Below are 16426 nucleotides of genomic sequence, written 5' to 3'. Positions count from 1 at the left end.
CCTCAGTTACTTTTTGACTTGGTAGTGAATTGAATGCTAACGGAATCGCATCCTTAAATTTAGCTACAGAACTATCAGGTGAATTTAAGAAGTCCTTCATTTGACTGAATACAGTACATAAAGACTTTACCATCTTTACTTTGACATTATTTGCATTTACATCTCAGCATAATTTATTATCCATAATCACTCCCCTAAATGATTTGAGTCACTCTTGCAAATTCAACATCACTCATCATAAGTTTGCTTTGAACTAGTTTTACACGCTTACCAAGGATGAGGAATTTGGTCTTGCTTAAATTCAGAGATAGTTTGTTACAAACAAACTCCTTCACACTGTCTAATTTGCAAAGATGTGTTAAGCGGCAACGGTACTAGACCTTAGAAATAAACCCTGCCTGATGAAGATCCAGTACCGACATTTTATTTATTTTTTAACATTTTGTACTACCTTGTCACTTTAACATTTTATAAAAAACTAACCAACTGCAACATGAAAGTTATACATCAAGAATAATAATATTACAAAAATATAACACTAAAAAGGTAATTCTTCATAATGAGAACTTAACTTATAATACTCTGAGTACATTTAGCTGCTAATACATTTACATTTACTAAAGTGTTGTCTGTGGGAGTTGTACTGTGCTGTGTTTTCCGTCTCTTTCGGCCATTCATAAGCAAAAAACAAGTCCTATTGACAGTGATAGCGATCGACCCACACAGACGTTCGCCTGTCTTCCACACTCCAGCGGCCCCGTTCTGCTCTGGGAAGTTCATCAGAGTTCATCTTCTTTGTCCCTGCTGTGCTGAGGCTGGCTACTGTCTCCATCCCTGTCTCGCTCATCTCTCCTCACCCCTGTCCCTCCCCAGGGGATAACTGCATCTACTCTCACACACACACACACACACAGTGCATGGCACCATCTTTGTGGGGACCCATCACTGACACAAAGCATTCCCTAGCCCCTTACCCTAACCTTAACCATCACAACTAAATGCCTAACCTTCACCCTCGCCCTCACCCTAACCATAACCCAATTCTAACCCTGATCCTAAAACCAAGTCTTAACTCAAACAGCCCTTTAAAGTTGTGGGGTCCAGCATTTTGGGCCCACAAAGCTGTCAGGACCCCACAAGTATACTGGACTCCAGGTTTTTGGACCCCACAAATACAGTTAAACACGAACACACACACACACACACACACACACCTCCCCCTCTGTCCCTCAACCAACCCGACCTCACCCTGCCTCTTCCTTTGCTCTTTGGCTGCAGCCTCTTCATGTGATGTCATTGTAATAATAAAGAATAAAGGGGCATGTATAGTGTGTGTGTCTGTGTGAGTCAGTGAGCGGGGGCGTGCATGTGTGTGAGAATGTTACAGGGAGAGAGAGAGAGAGAGAGAGAGAGAGAGGATTGACAGAAAGAGGGAAAGAAAGGCACAAGTGTCAGGTTTCTCTTTTCAATTCAGAGGCTCAACTCCTTGTTTTTAATCTAGAAAAGAGGCTGAAAACAGTAGGAGAGGAGAGAAGATAGCTGGCAACTTGAGCTGCTGACAGCTGTTTTTGTCCCTTCTCTTCTTACCCCTCTTTCTTTTCTCTCTCTCTTCCTCCACCTTTCTCTCTCTCTCTCTACAGTGTCATGGCTGTGCCCATAAAATGATGCCTATTTACATGGCTTTGTATCTGTCATCATGTGTAGATGTGAGTGATGTGATCAGAGATGCTGCCTGTCTCTTTTTTTCTTCCACTGATGATGAAGATGCTCAAATCACATATTTCACTCTTCCTGTGACGTCTCCACTCACCACATCCTGGTTTTGAAGAGGCCAACATATCTGCAGGTTAACGCTTTTCCTGTCAATTTCAGTTCACACATACGCTCTCATATGCTCCTCTCGTGGGATAAATAGTATCACTACACGCCCACACTCTACGTTAAATAATTACGTACCATCATGGTAGGCTACTGTCCGATCTGTGGGAAGCCCGTCTACTTTGGTAAGTTGGAACTCTTTCCTTTTCTTACCCTATATGTATGTCTGTCTCTCTCTGTCTGTCTGGCATTTTGTCTCTGTCCTGTTCTGTGTATCTTTTAGATTCTTTTGCTCTCTCTCTCTCTCTCTCTCTCTCTCTCCCTCTCTCTCTCAATGTCTTTCTTTTGCTTGTTTTACCAGAATAGGAAAAAAAGGGTCACAAAAGTCACAAAGCAGTAAGTCTAAAGGATAAAAGGAAGGCATGGAGGAAAATAAGTAATAACACACTGTACATTTCTCAAAGTGGACATCACAACCTGGCAAACACTAGCAACTAGTAACGTTAACAAGGGCGTCATTCCATTTAGATGCACCAGCATTCAGTGCATAGACACTCACCTAAAGGAAACGGAGACTTTGTTAACACGTCATAAGTCAATATGCCTGCTTTGAAAAATATGCTTAGATTTTCCTTTTATTTTTGGGGGCATTGTTTAAGCCTTTATTGACAGCACAGTTGAAGAAATGAAAGGGTAGAGCGAGGGGGAATGACACGCAGCAAAGGCCCGCAGGTCGGAGACGAACCCCGGCCCGCTGCATTGAGGACTAAACCTCTACAGATGGGCACCAGCTCCATCCGGGTGCCCTTGATTTTCCTTTTGATACGCGCTACAAAGGTCCTTTTGCTGATATATCTGGCATTGTTCTTTGTTTGGAGGACAAAAAGAAGGTCTTTCTACCTGGCTTTCACACACACACACACACACACACACACACACACACACACACACACACACACACACACACACACACAAATGCACATACAGTATCAACAGGATGTGGGTCTAGCTTGCATGCTGCTCTCTGGGTTTCCTCCTTACCTTCTGTCTCTTCAGTCCTCTCCCACACTATTAAATACAAAACATCACTTAAACCATCTATTTCAAGTCTATTTTCTTCTAGTTTTACTTTTCTATTCATGAGCCAGCTAAGTTCAAATTCTCAGATGTGACCTGGCCTACTTAACTCTATCCTCCAACACCACACCCTCTGTGCACTGATGAGACCAGCAGTCTACAGCGAGAACCAGACACTCGAATCTCACTATATCTTGTTGATCTTGTATTATTATAGTATTGTTCCTTAATCTGTTGGTATTCTTCTTCTAAATCCATAACACAAAACAACAAATAACAAATACGATCCCGGTCTGTAGCAGTACGACAGGTACTCAACAGACAAGACCGTGTGATGTGTATAACAAACAGTTCAAGTTAAAGAGAGCGGAATGCATCCAGTCTGTCTGACAGCACCCCCACCCCTGCACCCAGAGCCTTCTGGTTCCCACTTCAAATGCCCACTAGCCAAACCAACAGACATGAACACTCCTTCAGGCCCTCAGCCATCTCACTGTTCAACTCAAATAGAAATAGGTAATATTAGCCTGACCACCCTGCCACACTTATACATCTTATACACAGCTTTTACTTTCCGTTATACTACATGTCATTATCACAACTGATCTTGTGTTATTACAGTTGTCACTGTTGTTGCACAACCAATTGCCCCTCTCAGGAAAATTAAGTGACTCCTTGACTTTATTAAAATTTAAATATTATAATTTGATTGAAGTGAGTGTCCCATTTTTCAGAGAATCCTGAGTGTATGTTTGCAATTGCCAAATTCCTCTGCCTTTTTTTTCACTTAATATATTAAATGAATATACAGTCTTCATTTGTCATTGGCACAGGTGAAAAGAAGAGGTCCTTAGGGAGGGACTACCACCCTCTGTGTCTCAAGTGTCAAAAGTGCAACAGACAGCTTACAGCTGGACAGCATGCTGAGGTAGGCCTGTATGTGGACAATCAATGAGGGAACATGTGAGGAAAACGAGTAGGATGAAGCATTAAAAATGACCTGCTAATTGTTTTTCAGTATGATGAGAGGCCATACTGTTCACACTGCTACCTGAGGATGTTTGGTCCGAGAGGTACTGCCACACACACACACACACACACACACACGCGCACACACAATGCCTGAATGTCTTTTCTCTGTGTGAATCCTTCTTGACAGGAAACAGGTGACTGGTGTCTTCATGTCACAGTGCAGCTACTCCACGGACACCAGACTGGGCCAACATGGACTAATGCTGACATACAAAAGACACGCAGAGCCGGTTTATTGGCATGATAGTCAGACAGACTTTATTTGACTATCACTTATAAACCAAAATGATTTGTTTATATCTGTGATGACCACTGGATGCCATGTGTATGTGAATGTTCACTTTTGTAATGTAAATTAATTTTGCATGCAAGTTTTAAGTCAGTATTAATAAATGCATTTTTTAAACATGCCAACGTCAAACCCTGGTGGATGTCTCAGTCTCTGCAGTGGACGTTGTAATCAGGAGCCTGCATGCTCATATCTGGGCATGCAGGGTGGATGTATTCACTCACAAACTAACAAATACTCTAATTGCCGACAACACACATGCACATAAAAAAATGAGTTGAGCTATTGGGTTCTCCCTCTCTGCCCTCTCCAGCAGCCAGGGGAAAGGAGAAGGACGCAAGGAGGAATGGATGAGGGTGGTTGATGTTGGCAGGGGAAACCAGATCTTATGCCAGCACAATCTGCTGGAATGGGCGTTACAGGGAGGCAAAGATGGATCTGATCTCAAATGCACACACACACACACACACACACACACATATATCCATTCATGCACACTGCTGGCCCTGCAGGAGTGTGCCGTGACTGCTGCAGGGGCTTGTCACCCAGTGGTGGGTGAAGAACATTCACACACACACACACACACATACACACACACACACACACACACACACACACACAGACAGACAGACAGAGAAAGAAGTGTGCTGATGTGCTTCCCTGTAAAGTGTCACACGAGTGACATTTCAGGTATTTGTCCTTGAAGGATAGAGGGATAAAGAAGTAAAAGGATAAAGGAGGCAGAGGCAGAAAGAGTGTGGAGAAAGCTGAGTGACAAAGAGAAAGAGAGAGAGGGCTGATGGGATTATTTTTAACATCTAGCAAAGAGCTAGCAGAGGGATGCCTGTCTCTCGAGCATGTCTTTGAACCTGTCTGTCTCCCTCTCATCCGCCCAGATCCCTCCTTCATCCTCCCTCCTCTTCTATTCCTGCACTCCGCATCCTCCATTCTCCCTCCTCCTTCCATGTCTCCTTCACCCCCTAACCCCCTACCTTGAAAGATCACATGACGGCTGTGATACCAGCTGCCTGACGGCTTATTTGCATGTTGTTCAGCTACATTCTCTTATTAGGTGGAGGGGCCAAGTTCTAGGTGAAGAGGGGCCGAGGGTTAGGGAGAGTGAAGTGCTGTGGAGAGCGCTGTGTAATTGAGGGCCGCTGTGAGAACTGAAAGAATAAAGAGAGAGACCATGGATGTACATGAGGGGGAAGACAGGAAGGGAGAGGGAGAAGTTAAATAGAGACATAGAAAATGAGTGTAGGCCTGGCCAAGTTAAAACAGGGGTTCTTCAACCTGCAGTAAGTCACCATGGCTCCAAACATAAGAGCTGAATTTATAGACTTTATCATATTTTTATGTGGTGGCTGCACCAGGAGAGGCCCATATTTGGTCCCAAGCTTAGGTTCAGAGACGGTCCGTGGGTAGGCAAGGAATTACTCCAAATGATGACAATTGATGAGGAGATGAGATGAAATTAAGGAGCAACATTTTTCTTTACAGCCAAGATAAAAAAAATGGAATGAAGTCGTAGGCTATGTTTCTAAGAAAAGTCCCTTCTCACTGTAATCTTAATTTGTGTATCAGTGTCGACATCTAGTGGCCATGAAAGACAGTGGACATTGAGGGCGTCACAACATGTCAAAATAACAGTGGAGCGTGGCTTTTTTTTATTAAGTTTAAAAAACATCTACCTACTATCTAGAATCATTTTAAAACTGTCTTACGTTTTTGGGAATGTGTCTAATGAAATAAAAGTATTGGAGCTGCTTTGCACTCTATAATTAGCTGAGCTCTTGTTCATTGTTTGCAGTGACGCTTCCCTTCGGAAATATGAAACTAAAGAGCGGAGGGAAGACAGCCAATGCTGTTGCAAAGCAGGCCGAGAGGTGAACCAAATGTAACTAGCCAGAAACCGCCTTATGATTAACAGTAGGCTGTTGGCCAATATTTGTAGAGATTGAAAGCATTGTTTTAAAGCTAATATTTGGTTTAGGCTTTACCCTGCATTAGCTATAGTCTAACCATGTGAGGTTGACATGTGTGATTTTTATAGTCAATCTATTTAGATTACCAAGAGAAAATTAAACCTAGAAAGCGGGAGTACGGACTTCACAAGGAGTACGTGAAGGCAACTTTAGCCGACTGGCTTGTGTATTGTGGTGCGCATGCGCAGTGAGCCAACTAGGAAGCAGAACAGACCAGCTTGAGTTGACGGTTTAGCTATGTGGTCATGAGCGAAGGCAGTTGTTTTTGAATCATTTAACTGGGGTCAGAAGGGAGTCTCTTTAAAATGGAAGGCTGACAGCTTAAAGAAAAGTCAGTGTATTTAAGTAAACATTTATTAAAAGCTGAGCAACGATGATGTCAGAATGTGACCCGCCGCCGGAGACCAGCGAGTCGGTGCTGGACACCGGAGCAACAGCGGTAACGTTACCTGTGTCAGAGTGTAACTTTTACTCCTCAGAGCCTGTGAAGGTATTATTTGACAGAGATGGGACAGGGTTGGGACTTGCGGCAAACCCTGGAGTCGCTGTTCGTATTTCGGACTCTTGTGAAAGCGTCTTAACCGAGCTGGAGACCGACGGCTCCGGCGAAGAGGCGCTGTTGTTACCGTGTTTAGCAGGAAGCTCGTGGTCTCCGCGGGCTGTACGAGAGAAGCGGAGCAGACACAGCTCGTCGTCGGATAAAGACACCTTGGCCTCCCCAGGTAAATGTTGCGGATCAATGCTTTCGACATATGATAAAAGGAAGTACATCAATTGACACTTTTGAGTTGGGTATGTCCTGAGGAGCGTGTGTGTGTGTGTGTGTGTGTGTTTGTGTGTGTATTTTTGCATATGATTTAGTGTTCAAAATCAGGCTGATTAGATTAACAAATAACAGTGAATGCAACGCGGTCAAAACGCTATGATGTCATGCATTTGTTTTTGGGGGGGGTGGAATCGATACATCATAGTATCGCGATATTTTCAGTGGCAATACTGTATCGGTACATAGACACCGATGTGTCGATCTTTTATTACATGTGTTGGTAATTCTTTTTGGGTTTGTTTGACAATCCCATTTTGCAGCAATAAAATTGAAGTGATATGAACAAACAGATAAATGTATCTTTTTAGATAAACTGGGAAAAATTAGAAGTTGGAAAAAAGGTTTTAAATTGCAATATATTGTAAAAATTGCAATAATATTTTATCATGGCATAAGTACCGTGATGATATTGTATCGGGAGGCGTCCGGTGATTCCCGCCCCTACACTTTGAAGTCTTGGCCCTGCTTTGGGGACCTGGAGTGTTGATAATTGAAAGGATATTAGTTAAACCCAACCTGCCTCGACACACACTCAACTCTGAATGTTAAGAAAACTATGCTTGTGTTTGCATTGAGATAGAGTCTGTACCTAGTCTGCCTACTTAGTGTGTCAGCTGATGCAATATGTGCATGTTATCATCCCTGTGGGTGATATGAGCTGGCACTCGCACCTCGGGACCTAAACGCTACATGGAAGTCCAGCCACGAGTACAGTTATGAGTAGGGCTGGGAAATAATTCAATATATTTATTTATCGTCTTTCAATAATATCATATCGTGACACAAAATAACCTCATCTAAATTGATAACAAGCACATACTAACTCAAATTTCTCCAAATCTGAGTATTTTGAAGGAATATCATTTAAGGACTGGTTTTGGGTTTACATTCAAACCAAAACCACGTTAAGATTAACAAAATGGACTCCCAACTGACAACCTTAATGTCACACATGAATACCCCGGTGTAGTGAAATCAAACTAATTCTGATTACTCTGTACAGTATATGTGTGCATGCATACATATAAACATAGAGTGTAGAAAATATATTTTTCTCTCTCTGTAATTTCACATGAATCTGGTATGCTCAGTAATATACAGTGCTGCTCATAAGTTTATGAACCTTAAAGCTGAATTTGACTAAAAAGAGGAATAAAAAGAAAATCATCTTTTGGAAATTTATTTTAATGCCTTAATTAAAGTAATAATGAAAAATCCATCCTTTTATGGACACCAATTTTCTTTGCAAAATGAATAGTGTCATAAATAAATTAATAACTGCTCTTCCTTAAAAATTATTACATATTTGTAAATGTCAGTTTTACGTTTGCAGTGGTAGGGTGGCGACTGCAAGCCAGAGTTTTACTAGAACATTCACTATAGAAACACAATAAAAAATGATAACCCACTCCAGAGAAAATATCTTTAGTATAATACAGGTCTGGAATACAAAAAATGTTTTCTTAAAGGCATAATCTCTCATTAATGTATTCAATAATCACCCAAAATGTGTTTGAAACACAAGAATAAAAACCTTTAACTTCCAGAGTGATTGACAGGTCTTTCATATACAGTTGTACATTAGAACAGGGCTTTATCTCCAAATGTGATCAAATAAAAAACAGGCATGAGTTGACCACACAAACATGATCATTTTAAGACTAAGCCACACACAAAGTATCAAATATGTTAAAGCGTAACGACTCATTACGCTTGGATGAGTGAAAGAAATCTGTTTTTTTTATTAAACAGACATAGGCAACAACAACAAGGGTGTATCTAACTAAAACAAAGTGAAGGCACAGGGATGAATATTGTGTGTGTGTGTGTGTGTGTGTGTGTGTGTGTTTTAAGAAGAGAGGAATGCGGTGGGGAAACCATAATAGTTAGCATTAAATGACTGCAGTACACCGGTACCCCGGTCTGTCCCACCAGAGCGGTCCCCCGTTAGGTGCCCAGTAGTCGGTTACCGTCTGAGCCTGTTCCGCTCTGTGCAGCCCCGAATCCCCCGATGATTGCGCTGTACACATACAAATAAAGATAAGTAGATGCATCATAAAAGGGCCTTTAATATAATATAAAGAGTTGACAATGCATCAGAGGTAGCTATTTAATCAATTTATCCTCCACAGCTGGTGAAGTCGAGCTAACACACTAGCAGGCAATTGGTCATCTAGCATATATAATTACGCTGTGCACATACAAACAACAGTATATGCATCATGAAGGGCCTCTGATCAAATATAGTTCTAGTTGCCAATTCAAAATAGGTAGCTATTTAATCAACTTACTTCAGAAGCTAGTCGACGGTCAGCAATGGAAATGAATGAAGTCCAGCGCCGTAGAAGGAACGATGTCAGGCTGCGTGGCCAGAAGTAGACGGCCAATGGGAATGCCGCCACTCTCTTTCTCTATCACTCTGGGCTAGACTAAAGGACCAGAACACATGTATGCTAGATCCTGGTATAGGCCTAGATCTGCCTATATCTTTAAACAGATAAGTACGATCAGCAGGCCCAAGTTAACAGTGATTAGAAAATATACTTTAAACAAGTAAACACTCCTAATAGTCTAGTTATACCGTGTTGATGCCACTTAGGATCAAGCAGGTGTTTAGGTTTCTGGACAGATGATTTCTCATAAAGGAGACATAGAGAATGGGTTTTTTGCCTGTGTATTGTTTTGTTGCATATCTGTGGTCAGTCTTACATAATCACAGCACTAGATTTGTTTTGGACTATAAAAAGAAAAAGATGTGGCAAACAAAGATAAGGTGATCTAGTCGCCATGGAAGCGGCACATATTCGAACTAAACTCCTAATTGGACATCACTGCCCCTCATACCACCCACCGTTTTTCCCTGCAACTCAATATTGGAGCATTTGTTTCCTTTTATATTCACCTCTGTCGGTCTCTCTCTCTCTCTCTCCCTGCTGACTCTGAGCTCTATTGTTCGACCATGTTCTATCTGGGCCACAAATCTAGGCCACAGGTAGACACGCTGAGCCTAAATTCGCAGGTGTCAGTCTCCTATTTCCTCCAGCCTTTTAGAACAGTAGTGTTCAGGGCTATAATTACAACGCAGTTTTAATTCAGTGCATTACAAGTTAGAAGTCACACTGATTCCTCAGAGCTGTTGGACTGTGTCACTTTGTAATGATATAAAATTCTGGCAGGGCAGTTCTACCATGGATATCTCATGGAACATGGTCATAAACCATCCCGTCCTTCCAGCCCAAATGTACACATACTGTATATAATCGTCCAAACACCATGTCCCGCTGTCTTCCTGTACCTGAGTCCATTGGTCTATAAGTACTGTTAGCAGTGTGCAGGAAGCAGTGTGCAATTATCTTATTTTAAAGTTAAGCAAAATACATTTAATCTTGATTAAAACATTTGCCTACCTTGACATATTTAAACATGTAGCTGTCTAATCACAGGACAAAGATTTCAACGTGCAATAAGTAAAGCGCTAATGAATCAAGAAGCATGCGATGGCTGAGGTATACAGAGGCTCGCATACGTTTACACACCCAAGCTAAAGATTATTGAAGAAGTTGAAGACGAAAAAAAAAAAGAAAAATCTTTTGGAAACTGATCTTAATTCAAAACATTTAGGAAAATCCCACCTTTTCAATTCAATTTTATTGATAGTATCAATTCATAACAAGAGTTATGTTGAGACACTTTACAGGTAGAGCAGGTCTAGACCACACTCTAGAACTCTCAAGGACCCAACAGTTCTAGTAGTTCCCTCCAGAGCAAGCAACAGTGCGACTGTGGCGAGGAAAAACCTTTAAGGACACCCATTTTCTTCATGGATGAATAATGTATTTTAAATAAATAAATGTTCTTCCTTAAAATAAAGTAGGCATAAATATACACCCCCCTATATTAAATTCCTGTAGAGGCAGGCAGATTTTTATTTTTAAAGGCCAGTTATTTCATGGATCAGGACAATATGTATTGTACAAAGTTCCCTTGGCCTTTGGAAATACCACCATGCCAATCTCTAGGTATGGTGAAGGGTATGTGATGATGGGGGGGGGGGGGGTATTTTAATTCCAAAGGCCAAGGGAACTCTATCAGGATGCATAGTATCCTGATCCATGAAATAACTGGCCTTTAATAATAAAACTCTGCCAGCCTCTATGGGAATTTAACATAGGGGGTGTATAGTTAGGCCCCCTGTATTTTAAGGAAGAACAGTTATGTTTTGTACAATATAGTATTCATTCACAAAGAAAATTGGTGTCCTTAAAAGGTTGGATTTTCCTAAATTGTTTGAATTACGGCATTAAGATCAATCTCCGAAAGATGTTTTTTTATTATGCAACCACAGTACATTTGTGTGTAAAGCTCTGTGGGACCACACATCTTAGCAGTGACCATTTTCCGAGTGCAGTGTTGCTCACACAGTTTGTGTGCACCGCAGGTCTCTAGAGCTTTGAGTGAGCTGCTGTGAAATAGCACATCTGGGCCCATTAACTGGCCCAGGGCTCCGAGAGACAGACATTACATATGCAGAAGGCCTTTGTGCAAGCAAAGGCGAGCAAGACATGTCTGCGTCTTGCTGTCACACTGCACAATGACATTATCATAGACTTTCATCAATCATCCAGTGCAAGCGAACATCCATCATCAGGTGAGAGAGCTGCATTTAAACAGACTGAATTTATTGTTGGACAACAGATCAAATCTAGTGTCAGCTCTGTCTCACACACAGCTATATTTGTGTAATAAATCAGAGGCACCCTGCAGTACTTTATCACAGTCTATCTTTACGTCTGTGTTGACACAATATTATTTCCATATTAAAGTCGAGATGAAGCTTTTTTTAACAATCGGTTTCCCTGCAGACCACCAAAAAAACATGGCCAAATGGCCAAGAACTTTCTAATTGTACATCAACCAGAAGACCTTCCAGCCTCAGGGGGGTGCTGGGGACTGGATTGTGGCCTAACTCAGGCAAATGACCCGTCTCATTCTAGGTACTCCGGCAAACATGGCATGGGGGACACAAGAAACACGTTGCATATTGTTTTAGTGCCTTTAGTAGGGGTGCACGATTATGTCCAAAATGATAATCACGATTAATTTGATCAAACTTTTTATCACAATTATTCTCACAATTATTTGTTGATTTTAACCAAAACAAATTGTATCGTCACATAGGCGCTACTCACAGAGAGACGGCTGATCATTATGAACGGGTCCAGCACGGGTCGAATGGCGGATACACACGTTGTGTGTATGAAACGTCTGTTTTGTTACTGCGTTGCATTTTTATGAACTATGATATTCTGGCCATGGGTCACACCTCTGGCCCAGGTCCAGGTCCAGCAGCTCCGTCTCAAACACTGTTACTCTACCAACTGAAGTTAGCTGCATTCAATAACTTCTTCTGTGTGCTTCGCCGTGATGGCCGCGATAGCAGAGTTACCCGCGGAAACACTGGTCCAAATACAGGTTTGTCCCTCATGCTTAACAATATACAGCTGTGTTAATAAAAAGTTAAAACTGTGGATAACTGTCAGAAGTGTGGACCAGCGGCCGCTGTGTGGCGGGGCGGAGAGTAAGATGAGAGAGTGTAGAGGAGAGATCCAACACAGGCAAGACTTTACAGACGAAATGGGTCCCGTAACGCAGAATTAAACCATATCCATATAAACGGCATTGCAGCTGATGCGAGGACATTAGCACCGGTGCGTCCTAGAGGAGCTAACAGCTAACAGACGCTACTAGCACCGACTAGCTCACTGCTCACTGCTGTTGTCTGAAAAGCAACAGACGGGGCACAATGTTGCGTTTACTGGTAAACTGGAAAACCTTGAGACCGACGTATAACCGACTGCTATCTGTTGAGTTGTCCTCTGTGACTGTCTACATCTAGAGACTAAGATACTTTTAGTGGCTCATAAGGACAGGGGTTTAAGGAGCGGTAGATTGGCTTTGCAAAAAAACTCACCGTTCTATAAAAGGGCGCTTTAAAAACAAATTTGCTCGATATCGCAAATTTGATCGAGGGATGTCAAAATCGTGATCGTGATTAAAATTAAATTAATTGAGCAGCCCTAGGCTTTGGGCTTTTGGGGTGTTGTGTCTCTGGTACGTCCACCCGCATACAAACTTAATAAATGATGATAAATGATGATAAAACCATCCATGCTGTTTTGAGTGAGATCCGGTTTCTGAATGTCCTCTGCCTTCAGTCTCCGGGTGAGCTGTTAAAATCTGCACGGCTTTCTACGTCATAGCGTAGCATCACCGTAGCATGCTAGCTCGTTCTCAATGGTAAAACACTGCTATAACACCCAGTAGTTGACCATAATCTCCAAAAGATGTACTTCCTGTCCCTGTTCTGCAGGTATTTCACAAGTGGTCCTTGTCTAGAAGAAGTCTCCCAGCTAATCCTGCCTTGGACTGACCAAAACTGGAGAAAGAGTTATCTAGCTGATGGATCTTACCTAGCTACTGCACATGTGCGACTTCAAACAAAGCTAAAACAAGTGAGATGTCTCACTCTGTAGCTAAAACAAGTGAGATGTCTCAGTCTGTAGCTAAAACAAGTGAGATGTCTCAGTCTGTAGCTAAACAGAGACCTAAACTCATAGGGTGAAAACAGGATCTGCAGCTGTGTGCAGAACAACAACACATATGGTGTTATTTGAAAATGAATCATGGAAACCTATTCTGGTACAACCTCTAAATACATTTATGAACCTAAAAATGGGTAGAATATGGGCGCTTTGAGCATTTTCTAATTGGACCACTAGGATGCAAAAATAATTACATACACATACATGTGTGTGAGTTGATACGTGAACTGTGTATAAATATATAAACTATACTGTATATGTTTTACTTTATTAGGATTTGGTTTCATCAGGAGGGCTGACGGGCATTTCGCTGTATGATGTGACCTGCTTGGGGAGTTGGTCCACGTTAGACTTGGTCTTTGCTCTACTTTCAAGGCATGCTCTTAATGATCATACATATAAGTGCCAAATGGATTACAAAACACAAGCACAGCCTCGCCTAAAACATCATTTTGATAGCCTCTCAAACTACTTTCCTTTTTGTTTCTGCTTATCTGTGACAAATGGCCTGTTAACTGTCCTCACGTCCCTCAGTCCCTTCTTCCCCTCATCCCTGTGTCGGCCCCTTCATTGCTCCCTGCATCCCACTGGGGCTTTAGCATGACTGATCCAGAGCACAAGGAGCCTTCTGTCAGCGGACAGTTCTGCCCTGTGAGAGGGGACGGTTGAAGGTGTTGTGTCATATGCTGGGGCCTTCATCAAAGGAATAATATGCACCCAATACCAATCAGACAGCATTCACACGCATAGAATTATATCAGACCTGCAGGGCAATGGAAAATAGCCATTTTTGTGATTTTTGGCAGAGTATCTCACCTGGTAGAGTGTGCGCCCCACGTACCAAGGGTCTCTCTCTCTCTCTCTCTCTCTCTCTCTCTCTCTCTCTTTCTCCTCTCCATCCACTTTCCTGTCTGCTGTCCTATTCATTAAGGTCCAAAATGCCAACCAAAAAGAATCTTTAAAAAAAACAAAAATTATATTTTATGTGTGTGTATATGTGTGTATATATATATATATATATATATATAAAATATAATATAATATTACTTTTTTTTATTTTTATTTTTTTGGCATAGCATTTTGGCCAAAGAATCTTTAAAAAAACAAAATATATTTTTGTATACATCTATATTTAAAGATTCATTTTTTGGTTGGCATTTTGGCAGACAGGACAGTGGGGGAAGAGAGAGGGGAAAGACCTGCCGCAAAGGAGCCCAGATCAGGTTAGAACCCTGGCCCTCTGCAGTAAGGACTGAGCCTTGGCACGGCCTCTACCAGCTGAGCACCAGAAATAGTGATTCTAATTATCCCACAAGTGTGAATGTGTGTGTGTGATAGACAGGTTGTACCCCAGCTCTCTCCCAGGGAGCGAGTAGTGGGAACGGCCAGCCCCCCATGACCCTGAACAGGATAAGCGGTTTAGAGAATGGACGGATGGATGGCTCTCACATACCAACGGCTTGCATGAGTGGAGAGGGTAGTTAGGGGGGAGCAGATGGATGGAATAGATTGACCTGTAGATAAGAAATATCATTATTTGGGTGAAACCTTTTTTTAGTAGAATATCTTTTTACTCAGTAACAGGGTTAGCAGATATGACCTATACATGTTTTTCAATATTATCCATCATTCATAAGTCATAAGTCTTTCATGGCAGTTGACTCCTTTTTATATGCTTGCTGAGGATGTTTTCCTGACGGTTCGCTAAACTTTACTGTCAACGTTTTTAACTGCATGACATTAAGTTAAAACCCAGTTTTGGAAGGGCGTGAATGACGATGCAGCATCATTAGAAAGGCGTAGCTGTTTTACTGCAGCACCGCCTGATCGCCCACAATGCAAACATGAATATCAAACTGAACCTTTTCCCCGCTCTAGGTACCAACAGTGGAGACTTCAACCATTTCCCTGACGATCCCGAGTTTGCAGATATTGTCAAAAGGGCGGAACAAGCTATCGAGAACTGCGTCTTTCCGGAGAGGATTTCCCAGGGTTCCAGTGGCAGCTACTTTGTCAAAGACCCAAAAGGGGTGAGGACCAGATAGAGGATTGGATGTTAGGCTTTTTTAATAGGAGTTACAAGATTTAAGAAAGCATTATAGAGTCACTTTCCCCATTCCGATTTACCCAGCTAGTGTAAAAATTCTTGCTCGTGGTTAAATGTGCTAGCTTGTCGACATTTAGCTTATTGTAAGCTCCCTTTCAAAGCGGTTCTACACCGCTTTAGACCAGAGTCCAGCTGCTGAACACAGTGAACAGGAGGTGGACTCCAGCAGCGTGGATAGCATCACATTAACAAGTTTAATAAACACAACAGGAAACAGATCTCGATCTCTAACATGTTGACAACTTCTCTGTCACTTCACATTTGATGTTTGGTGTGTTGTTATAACTTTGCATGTCCTGCCTGTGGTTCTTTAGTCTTTTTAAAGGTGCCGTAACATGAAAAATGGCTAGTTCTGTCCCTGTCTGTGCCGTGTTCTCCCATTGTCTGCCATGTGCCAAATGTATAGCAAAATGCATTTGTGATATAACAAATGTTCTTTTCATTGTGTTTTCCCTCTACAGAAAGTCATTGGTGTTTTCAAACCAAAGTCGGAGGAACCTTACGGTCACCTTAACCCCAAATGGACCAAATATTTTCACAAGGTACATTGTGTGACATGTAGTATGGGTGTGTTAACAATCTGAGGGAGTAGTGGCAGACAAGACTCTAAAAGCGGTTTTCCACTGCGTGGTATCTACTCGACTCGCCTCGGGTCTACTCGCTTTTTTTGGTTTTCCATTACGAAAAAAA

General features: G+C 41.9%; 2 protein-coding genes across 2 annotated transcripts in view; both read left to right on the top strand.

Moving 5' to 3' along the window:
* The first annotated feature begins 1812 nt into the window (after positions 1 to 1812).
* Positions 1813 to 4099, top strand: zgc:195282 (uncharacterized protein LOC100192223 homolog). The gene is made up of 4 exons (XM_034894967.1): positions 1813 to 2003; positions 3729 to 3823; positions 3914 to 3968; positions 4055 to 4099. Exons 1-4 carry the CDS (start codon positions 1961 to 1963, stop codon positions 4063 to 4065), a joined length of 204 nt encoding a protein of 67 aa, XP_034750858.1. The 5' UTR covers positions 1813 to 1960; the 3' UTR covers positions 4066 to 4099.
* A 2291-nt stretch (positions 4100 to 6390) lies between these two features.
* Positions 6391 to 16426, top strand: part of pi4k2b (phosphatidylinositol 4-kinase type 2 beta) — a 17098-nt gene continuing 7062 nt past the window's right edge. Inside the window, exons 1-3 of the mRNA XM_034883013.1 lie at positions 6391 to 6923; positions 15508 to 15659; positions 16198 to 16317. Of these exons, the coding sequence (XP_034738904.1) occupies positions 6575 to 6923; positions 15508 to 15659; positions 16198 to 16317 (621 nt within the window). The 5' untranslated portion in view covers positions 6391 to 6574. The remainder of the gene's footprint in view (positions 6924 to 15507; positions 15660 to 16197; positions 16318 to 16426) is intronic.

This window comes from Etheostoma cragini, chromosome 2 (genome assembly GCF_013103735.1).
Source record: "Etheostoma cragini isolate CJK2018 chromosome 2, CSU_Ecrag_1.0, whole genome shotgun sequence".
NCBI classification, from domain to species: Eukaryota; Metazoa; Chordata; class Actinopteri; order Perciformes; family Percidae; genus Etheostoma; species Etheostoma cragini.
The sequence above is the reverse complement of the archived record's forward strand: the minus strand, read 5'-3'. Positions and strand labels throughout refer to the sequence as shown.